The sequence below is a fragment of the Pundamilia nyererei genome, unplaced genomic scaffold (genome assembly GCF_000239375.1).
Source record: "Pundamilia nyererei isolate P.nyererei 1_Seehausen unplaced genomic scaffold, PunNye1.0 scaffold00074, whole genome shotgun sequence".
NCBI lineage: Eukaryota > Metazoa > Chordata > Actinopteri > Cichliformes > Cichlidae > Pundamilia > Pundamilia nyererei.
The window spans coordinates 1,228,740-1,240,028 of NW_005187475.1; the positions used below are offsets into that span (position 1 = coordinate 1,228,740).

The 11,289-nt window shown below is 39.8% G+C and overlaps 1 protein-coding gene across 1 annotated transcript in view; it reads left to right on the top strand.

Annotated features, from left to right (window-relative positions):
• The window catches only part of scara5 (scavenger receptor class A, member 5 (putative)), a 114,581-nt gene that overhangs the window by 38,650 nt on the left and 64,642 nt on the right, over positions 1 to 11,289 (top strand). Inside the window, exons 4-7 of the mRNA XM_013911883.1 lie at positions 5,458 to 5,657; positions 6,362 to 6,540; positions 6,623 to 6,749; positions 6,837 to 7,005. Of these exons, the coding sequence (XP_013767337.1) occupies positions 5,458 to 5,657; positions 6,362 to 6,540; positions 6,623 to 6,749; positions 6,837 to 7,005 (675 nt within the window). The remainder of the gene's footprint in view (positions 1 to 5,457; positions 5,658 to 6,361; positions 6,541 to 6,622; positions 6,750 to 6,836; positions 7,006 to 11,289) is intronic.

Genomic DNA, 11,289 nt, shown 5'->3' on the forward strand with positions numbered 1-11,289 from the left:
TGTGTGTGTGTGTGTGTGTGTGTGTGTGTGTGTGTGTGTGTGTGTGTGTGTGTGTGTGTGTGTGTGTGTGTGCGCCTGTGTACATAGTGAAATACTTTAGGTTTTTCACGTACATGTACAAACATTTAGAACTTACCACTAGGTCTCCAAGGTATCTACGTGTAATATGACACATAAGTTACAGGCAATAACAAAGTTGCCAGATATTCCCAAAATCAACACAGCCTCTTATTTCTAAAAGTACAATACTTTTTTTTATAGGACAAACACAACATCTTACACCCATCATCGTCCATACCATCACTGTAAGTGGTACGCAGCAAATGTTGTGATGCAGTATTGTCTTCGCCTTTAAGTTCCTAGTCCTCTCTGATCCCCCTGCTTTTGTATTTATAGATATAACTAACACGAAAGTGCTACTGTAGACTTGCATGAATCATAACTGCATTGCACACAATCTTTCCACTTCAAGTGATTTTTTTTAATTTTTTTTATTTTCACTTCCATTTTTGACCAATTTGTTAAAATCCGAACGCCCCTAAATCTGTTTGGTTTTGATATTTTAGAGCCCATAAACGCTCAGTATAGTCTTATATCTTATCTTATGCCTATTTTCAAATCATCTGTTGCACCTATAAGCACATTAAATGGGATGTCATAGTGCACCTGTACATCACTGGATCAGGGCTAATAACATTTTTAGGGATTTTGAAACCTAGTTTATGGTTACCATATTGATTGTGTTGTGCACCAATGTTACCAAAATCCTGTCATCACTTAAACTGGTGCTTGAGGTGTCCCAAACTCAAAGCCTCTGGTATAGTAAATTTATGTACAAGGCCTCCTTTAGCTATGGACCTGGATGCACCAGGTCATGGCATTAATAAGGCAGTTCTATAATTCCCAGTTTGTGACATTTTAATCCAGACCATGATCTTTTCCTAAAGTAAAAAGCCAGGAGGGGAATGTGTACACTGTACTAAATTCACATATGTATAACCCGTGACATAAAGAGAAAGAGTTTAAAACCAATTCACCTGCACAGCCGTACTCTACTGGTAACAGTTACATCTGTAACCTCACGCTGGTTGTTTCTTTTTAACGAACCATCTAAACAGTTTTTGCTCAGAACAGGGTGGTTTGCTTGGTAAATGTTCTTCCCGACCTCGCTGAATGCAGATGATACCTCAGATCATCTGCACATTCATATATACTGACAAAGTGGGACTCTTCCACATTACACAGAGAAGCCCAGCTGTTGAGCTGGCCTGTGCTCCCAGCATTTGATACATGAATGGATCAAGTGTCTGCCTCCTCTGTGTCTCGACAGAAGAACTCAAAGACCATGAAGCTGTGAATATGGGGCTAATCTGTTTTGAATATTTCTGCCATGCCACTGTGTGTGTGTATGTGTGCTTGTGTTCTTGTGTGAAATACACAGCAAAGAATAGAAGGGGGTTGGAAAAGAGACAAGATGACTTTCCCATCCTACAGAGCTGAGCTTTAGGAGCTTTGAAATGGATTTGTCAGGCGTATGTCTCAACTTTCAAGCCATTTCTCATCAGCTTTGCCTGAAGTCACAAATGCACACCTTAAAAACTGAGAGGACCTTAATGATTGGGGTTAATGACTGAAAGAGATGTACAAATACAAAAGTCTTGAAACACCCTTCATTTCTTTCTATTTTACTTCCAAGGAGCCAGACTTTATTGTAATTTTTCAAGCGGTATTGAGCAATAGTTCTCCAGGTTTTCTTAATGTCTTTCTTTTTTTCTTGTTTCTTTGGACATTTACGGCTTAATTTTGTGAGAATTTGTTTTAAGCAGAAGAACTTTGGCACTTTGTTTCTAGCACCCTGTAACAAAAACCCCTCATTTGTATCTATGAAAAATATCAATGATAACATAGTTTGACAGATAGAAACTTTTAGACCAACAAGTTCATTCCTAAAGAGCTATTAGCTGAGAACTTGGTATATCTCAGCATGGTGTGCAGTGTGTTCCAACAAAATTGAGAAAACTGGACAAGTGGAGGATAAAAAGGAAATATCAATCCTAGAAAACTGAGCAATATTTAAAAGTCACATGCTTAATAAGGGTAGACAGAAAACACCTGACAAAGGACCTGAGACATGCATCTGGACCTTTAGTTAATCCATTTACTGCTCACTGAAGCCTCATCAGCGATGGTCTCAGTGGAAGGATGGCTCTCTAAAAGCCATTCTTCATGAAGGGAAATGGGGAGAAAGCGCTGAGGTATACCAAATTACAAACTGGACTGAAAATCCATGACAACAGGTCTGAGGGACCAGTGAATCCAAATATCCGCAGCCATGTGTAATATCACTGTGAAAACTCTGTTTGGGTCTGCATCTCAACCAGTGGTGTTGATGAAATCTTCATGCCATATTTTTCATAGCTCATTAATGGAAGGATCCATTCCCTCAACACAGGGCCACAGGTCAGACAGATACCCATCCAACTGCCATAAAACACTGTGGCATTATCTGGACAGGTCACCAGTCTTGTATAGGGTCAGCACACAGAGACAGACACCCATTTGTGCTCATATCACAGACCACAGACCAAACCACCAGTTAACCTAACATGCATGCCTTTGGATCGTATGAGCACTGTAGAGAGAACCCACATACACACAGGGAGAACATGCAAGCTCAAACCCTGGACCTTCTTTGTGTGACATCATAATGCCTGAAACCATAAGACAACATCCAAGGTCCTGCAAAACATGTGTTGGCAGATCATGTTTAATTGCAATAATAATATTTATTTATAGAACACTTTCAAAACTCGGCATGTACACAAGCAGCATAGAATGAAGTAAACAGTGACTGACAGACTGTAGCGCCTCATTCTCTGAAAGCTGCCCAGTGGAGCAGAAACATTTGGTCTCAACATGCAACTGTTGCTATGTCAGAAGAAATATTTATGCACCCTACATTTAGTTAGCTGACAGCTAATGAAAACTATGTACAAGCTACCAAGGCCCTTGTCAATATGTTAAGTTTATGCCACATCCTTCTATAGGCTTCATACTGTTGAAATGATTTTGCATAATTTATAGAAACACAGCAGCCTGAAACTGGCATATATATATTTGTTTCATCAGTGTCAACGTACTTGTTGCAGATGTAGTTATAATGAGTTTTGCCATTCTTCTTTCATCCTCACATCTTTTTTTTTCTTTTGACTATATTCAAGTTTCTGTCTGTCCATTTAAATGCTCAGTTTTTCAGTTAGAAGTATGTAAAAACCTCCAGTTATCCTGTTGTGGTTAATCCCACTTTACTACAGCTTTTAAGCAATTTTAAGTTGTTTTACCAGTAGATGGAATTGGCAAGGAGACACCTTCATGCAAACCAAAGTCAGTGGAGAACCATAAATTGTTTCCTCCTTCCTTTTCCCTCTGGTCCTTTAAGCAAATATGACAAATAAAGCCAAACACAGTTTAAAGTAACATAACAAGAAATAAAAGTAAGTCAAAAATCCAGTAAAGTGATGCAAGGTTCTCAGATAGCTTGTAAAGAAAAGGTTTAAAAACACCAGCGACTCTGTTGACCTGACCTATTAACACGGGTTATTTCCCAGCTTCCCAGCTGTGACCGGAGAAGCTGTGTTACCTCAAGCTTTTAGCTTCACCTCAAGAGTAGATAACATATAAATATCAGGCTTTGTACAGACTTGTATAAGATTAAGATGTGTATATAACGTTAAGAGAGAAACTCTTCACAGTCTGAAACTGCTTTTTAGTTTAGGCAGGGGAAGAAGAGTGAAGATGACCGATGTCTAAAATAGTCTTTGAAAGATAATAACGATTACATTTTCAAAATAGTTTTAAGACGATACAAACAGTAACTTTGTAGTGTTTGCACCAACATTTTTTTCTTCTAACATTCTCAGTGTTTTCAAATGGGGAACCATAACTGGCTGACTTCTACATCTGTCATCATTCAAGCGTTTTTCTGATCATGAGAACCAAACTGTGTAACTTGAGCTTTGCATTTCTACTCATGGTACCTGTCCCAAACAATAAGCACAACTGCAAACAAGATTAGCCTGTGCGATTATCCTTCTCCTTCTTCCTTTGCTCTATTTTTCATCACTTTCTTTCTTACCTCCTCTTCTTTTTCTTATCCTACAGCTTCTTGTTCATGTTTTCCCTTCTTTGTTTTCATGTAGAAGTACTCCTGATACGCTCCATAGTGTCAGGTTCTGCTGCTGCTGACAGACCATCATTTAGCAATTAAGCACCCTGTGTAGTGGACAGATTGCAGCTTATTTAGTTTTTCAGGTCATTAGGAATAAACCTAACACACATAATGAGATGAAATTCAGATGGTTTGTTTGCAGTGCTGCGGCTTTGCAGCACTTTTCTTTCCCTGAAGTCATGCTGCTGATTCCTGGCCACAATGCAGGAACATGAAGCCACACATGCAGAAACACACTGCTGTCTTAGATTCGTGGTAACGGGAATATTCAGAGTGTGTGATATCGAGCTGTTAGGGGCATTAGCGTGTCGAGGAACATGTGTGAAGGGAATAATCTGCTTCCTCCCATTTCCTCAGTTCGTCCATTTTCTCCTTTTGAAGGTTTTTCACACACTGGTCCTGCAGAGAAGAGGTTGCCATCGTGGCACAGCGCTGAGGATCTGGTTTCAAAATATCTGCCAGGCTATCGAGCTGTTACTATGCAGCATGCTTTCAACATAACATAAAACCATGGTGATTTTTCTCATTAGATACGGTACAGAAGAGAGCGAGGCTTGAGAAGTGACCTTTATGCAACAAGAAAATGCAAGACGAGAAATTTTCCTCTGCGCTTTAACCATCATCAAATGCGATGTTACAGCTAAACAGCCACTGCTTAGATTTAACCATGTCTCCAGAATTGAAATTCATTAATAGAAAGGATTCACTTTGGTTTTATATTTAATGTAGAATGACAAAAAAAAGTCCTCTCGTCCTCAATTTTGTACTATATAACCCTTGTAGGTGTTGATGTCAGAACACTAGGTAGACAGTTAAGAAGGAGGGAAGTATGTTTGAAATGGAATTTTTATCATAGGAAGTCAATGCATCATACCTGTGAAACAAAACTCCAAGCATTGGATAAATACCGGCATGCAGAAGCCAACTTCAGCATTACTCAAAATGAAGGCAGAATTTCCACAATGTCATGTTATATATGCACTCCAAGTAAAGAAACTCGTAAAACTATTTAGGTCTTGACTTAACCAAACAATACATTCAGCATAAATAGACAACCAGAATCACAGCAGGCGCCTGACTCAACATCTGCTCTACATTACAGTGCTGGCGAGCTCCGTGATTGATAGTAAATGAAACTCGATTTGGGGACTTTTGCTTTAGCTGAGGGATCGTTACTTCAACACTTAGAACAAATCTCTGACTCTCTTCCACACTCTTTCCCTCCCCAGTCTCTCGCTCCCAGGTGTCTTCTCTGCGGCAGGAGGTGCTGACGGAGAATGCGACCCGGATGTCAGAGCGCTCCCAGCTGCTCCAGCAGACCCTGGGAGAGGAGTCCAAACAAGCTGACCTGCTGGAGAACATCTGGAAACTGGAAAACCTCTTCCAGAACCACAGCAACTGGCTGCAGAGGCTGGAGATCTTCATCAAGGTACAACACAAGATATCTGGATGCCCCATTTTATTGTATCTTAAATGTTTATAGAGGAACGTGTGATTAATGAAGGTGGCCCAATTTAAACAGGAATACTCAGAAATGGTTCACCCCAGGCATCATTGAGTGTTTTGGTGCTTTGATCGTTAGAGACAAGCTCGTCTCCCGCATTTGACCAAAGAACAGATGCCCAGCCACCCTGTAGTGTTTTTAAGAATACTCTTTAGGGCTCTTCTATTCCACACCTCTGCTGTTAGCAGGAGCTTAACTGACTGGCCCGGGATCTGTAGCTCACTTGATTGGGTTCACTGTAGGCACAACAGTTGGTGGTACTTGACCTTTTTTTTGCTTATGGATCTCCTCTGTCTGATCTATCTAGACAGTGATTTAGCAAAAACATTTCTTTTTTGATGCCTCTGATGTTGACACCAGATGTGTTGCAGAGTTCTTTTAAGAATCTCTACTGCAACCCTTTCTCAACCTTCAGCTGCCAGTGGGGTTGCATTGGTACGGCCACTGTTCTGAGGCCATGGCTCAGTCAGGGGCTTCTGCAAACTGGCTAGCTGGTGAAAAGAGAAGTGCCAAAGGGGGAGCATTGAAGGGCAACAAACCAACAATGCTTAATTAATTTAAGTTTAAGGTTGAAAAATAAAGGCTGATGATAGAAATACTACCATTAGTCAGAGTCCTTTTCCTTGCAGGGCTTGGAGGTGGAGCTGAGGAGCATGCAGGCTCACTCTCTACAGTCAGAAGGCTACCTGGTGCAGTTGGATGACAGGTTGTCCTCGCTAAGCAGCTCCGCGGGTCGGAACCTGACGAGCTTGAGTTCGGAGGTGGCTCAAGCATCCACGTGGCTTCGTGATCACGACGTCCTGCTGAGGTACACGTTTAATACAGTTTTTGTAGTCTACTGCATTTAATAACATTCAAATGGACTTCTGTGGGATTCTGATTTACTTTAGGGAAACCTCGAGTCATGTGAGTGAACTGAGGGAAAAATTAGACGAGGTCAACTGGACAGTGGGAGCTGTCAACCACACCTTCAGCAACGATGTCAGTATTCACCATTTGAAGATACGTGACTTACAGGTTAGATGTTCATAATAGCTTGCACAAAAGTTACCTCTACATCAGATCTACTTTTCATAAACTGAGTCATAAACGTCCCACATTCAGATCCAGATCAGCAACATAACAGAGGACACCAGCAGTTTATGGGTGACCCACGTCCACACGGAGGCCCAGTTGAGGAATGAGATGGAGATCCTGAACACAATCACAGAGGACCTCCGTTTGAAGGACTGGGAGCACTCCATGGCTCTGAAGAACCTCACAATATTAGAAGGTGAGCAAAAAGATGTTGTTTGTTCTCATCAGCAAAATATGAATAGGAATGAAGAAGAACAGTTGGAGTATAGCATTAATAGAGAATAGAGAAAACATTAATACTTTATTAAAAACTTGAAAGAAGACCTCTAAACTGACACGCAACACTCAAACAGGTCATTTGGTTTAAATTCTTTGGAAATATGTGCTGATAGATTCAGTCAGCAAGTAACTAAGTAAGTAAAATGCATTTTATAGTACCTTTCACAGATAAAAATCACAAAGTGCTGAAATTAAAATATGACACATCATAATAATGTAAAAACATAGAACATAAAAGCATTAGCGAGAATGGCTTGGTACACTTACTGAATTTGCTGAACTTGCTAAACATCTTCCCAAAGCTCTTCTGTAGAGTTATTCTGCTACATTGTCTTCTGTGATCACGTAATACCCCATGACTTCATTATATTGAGACTGTGGCTCTATAGAAGCTGCACCAACTGTTGCAAAACTCCTTGTTCTTCATGTAACTGCGGCTTGCTTTTCATTATTATCATTATGGCTGTATGGGTGAACAGTCAGATCCCTCTGAGAACCTAGAGCTTTTGCATTGTACTGTACAGCCAGTGTGACCTTTGCAAAATAAAATGTACCATATATATCAAGAGAATACATTAAAAACATGCAAGAACATGAGAACTTTACATCATAGTATAATTAATCCCTTTGGGTGGACCTTAATGCCCCAAAAGATCTTTAACAACAGCACATCTGAGCCAGTGGATGCTTGTAGTGTGATTAAGCACAAGTGACCCTAGCATGCAAACATGATTTTACATTGTGGGAATATTGCCGAGGGCTTTTAAGCAGCTCTGAATGTTCTTCCTCCAATTTGTGCAGAACTGATTAGTCCCGACGTGGTATGACTCTCGCTGCCAGTGCACCAAATGACTTCTCTGGCTTGTTAAAATCAAAATAGGTATGCCATGATGTAATGCTGGCAGGGGACACAGCCCAAGCTGATTGATGACAACTGAAACTGAATGAGACCCATGATCTCGTGTCTGCTTCACATGTGGGTGGGATGCCATTTCTCCTGAGCCTGGAAACAATTGTGGGTTAAATTTAGACTCTACATACAGAATGAAAACTCAATCACTCTGCTCTGTCATTGGTTTTAGCTCTTTAGCCCCATTTGTTTGTTGTTAGCTCTCAGTCACCTCGGCCAAAAAAGGTTTTACATCTCTATCCATGTTTACCCTCCTTTTTGCTCTCATCTCTTTCCTCTTCTCTTCTTATTCAGTTCATTTGTCTTTAATTTCTCTGACTCGCTGTGATCTTCGTGCCACACATGGTACTTGTTGCACTAATAACAGAAACATGAGAAGTTATTTAAAATATCGCTCCAAGACTTTTTTTGATGACTGATGCAAAAACTGTATAACTTACGGTAACATCTGCCTGCTAAGGGTAAATACACCAGATGATTTTAATTACGGCTTCCATATGTTAGTTCAGCCAGACAAGTCACATCTGAAATGAGTCTTTCGTTACAGCAGAAGACTACGGCTAGAGTTCGGTGTCCAGGCACCAGAGCTCATCACTCCAATACGATATACAAATTGAGGAGTGACAAGTAAACATCCCATCAAAGCCTACAAATGGATGGTTTGGTTCATCCATCAGGGTCAAAACAGCATGGTCAAAATAGCTTGCCAAACTGGGAGGTTGTGTTTGGTAAATGACGTGAGGCATGTTATTGTGTCTGATGCAATGCAGCTCGAGTTGCTTAGTGAACTGTTTTGCAATCTTCCATCCATCCATCCATACATAAATACATACATGCATAAATACATATATGCATAAATACATTTTCTTAACCGCTTGTCCAGTTGAGGGCCATGGGGGTCCCATGAGTATCCCATGTACAGTGAATCATGGGATACACTAGACAGGTCATCTGCTACTGAATACAGGTAACCATTCACAACCACATTTCATATGATGTAATGTCCTACAACCCTAACCCAATCTTTGCTGCAGGGGTCTTGCTTCACAACATGTTCTCACTCCCAAAAACTAATATTTTATGCTAGGTGACAATTCGTCAACATATTACGCTTCCAGGCACCTAACACGTCCCTAAATGATGAAATCGGAAAAACGAGGAAACATGAAAACCGTTTGGAATCAATCTACACGTCTTCGTTCATTTTACTTAAATCCTTTGGAAAACACTGTTTAACGTCATTATAGTGATGGTTAAGGCTAGGGATAAGGTTATGGTTAGCATTAGGGACAAGGTTGGGGTTAGGGCTAGAATACATGGCTGGAACGTGTATTACCTCAGGACCGTGATTGTACTGGATTTCACCCATAACTCGGCACGTAGCATAAGAACGCGGAAGGTCACCTTTCGCGTTCCTCAGGAACGCCGCAGGACTTGACCAATCGTCGGGATGTTACGCCTTGGGAGTGAGAACGGGCTGTGCTTCAGGGTATGGGTTGCCAGCCAAAGAGAAAGCTCAGGCCCCTCATTCCAAAGGTATCCCAATGGTAGAAATTTGGATTTTAATGTGATAATGGCAAAATTATTCAAACTAAATTCATGTCTTTACAGATAACTGCAAAATTCTGCTGTAAGAATGTCTGACCTAATGTAGGGAAGGTCTAGCTGTAGCCACACAGTCTCTAAGGCTGATTTGATAACCAACAAACCCCAGCAAACGTCACTACAATGAAGCGAATTCTACAGTTTGAATAATATAAGTTAAGAATTTTTGTTAGGCTGTCAGTGTGTGGTAAATCTACAGCTCATTCTTATTCAATAATCTGATCTAATGTGATCTTTAAGATTGATCTGAGCTAACCCAAGATTTGCCACACGATACAAAAGGAACTAAAGACGAAGATGCTTTTTTGGTTAAACGGTATTTTCAAGTTCAATAATGAACCTTCAGTATTTACTTCGTGGATTCAAGTACGAAGGATATGGAAATGTGGAATCTATATTCTCGTGTTAATTCTCTTTTGATTTCAATCATGCGAAACAACAGAACATTTGTAACATTTCAAAACATTGACCAGTGGAGCTTCTGATTATTGTTCCTTCAAACTAGGTGTAATGTCTGGAGTTCAGTGAAGGTGAACCTGATGGAAGAGACATTTATGCGAAATATGATCAAAATTTCTGGTTTTATTTTTGCCATCTTAATTGATTTTGTAAGAAAAAGAGGTCAGTGGAACATCAGTACACACACATTTTCCAGCCATTAAATCCAACAGTTAGGTCAGAGATTTTTTTCTTTTGTTTTTGCCAAATAAAGTAGCAAAACTCAGGCTGGGAAGTTTTTTTTTTCTTCTTCTCATATTCATTCGTTACGTTTAAAAAAATATTGAATCCTTCAGTTTGCATCATGTAACTTTTTCATTAGTAAAGTGTGTGTAATTGTGTTGAGTGCATAATTCTTTCATACTCCACAATCAGCTTAAAAAAAAACTATTTTCTGTGAACGCGTTTCAGTATTTAAACCTGATCTGATAAGAATAATTGTAAAAAATGTCACTGGGGCTTATCACCACATGACTTTCAATCAAACAACATACTGACATTTAAATGAGTTACATTTCTCTCACAGATAATTCATTTATGGTTATACAAATACACCTTGTTTGATCAGAGCTATCTGTGTTTAAAACAGTTTTAGGATTTAAAAAAGAAAAACTAAAATTTCTTAAAGTTCACATTAAAACCTGTCTGACTTTTTTTCACTCTTGTGTGTTAAATATCTTTTCATAATCTGTATGAGCTCATAGGTCTGTGGAGTCTCCACCTTAAGAGATCTAAACAACAAAAATGTAAACATATGTCTCAGGATTATAAAGAAAATATTCTAAGATTGGTGCAATGACATAACTTTATAACAGCCTGTCTGTGCCCTTCAACAGCGGCACTTTCCTCGCTTTTTTGTTTTTTCACGTTTTTTTTCCATGTTTTTGTTCCTAATCCCTCCTCTCTTGCTGTGTCATTACAACTTTTCTCCACTCTCGGTTTCTGTGTATGTTACCATGTATTCCAGCCGTGCCAGTGTTTAATTGGCATGAAGCAAGCGTTGTCTACTCGGGTTTCATAACTATCTTTCACTGTGACAGCAGTGTGCATGTATCTTTGTGTGTTCTCACATGTTACCTATTTGACTTCACTCTGTTAATGTGTGTGTGTATCGTTGCTGCTATTCATGAGCAGCCCCACATTTCATTGCTTAAGGACACCACCAAATGAGAGGTCATTTGTAAAAGC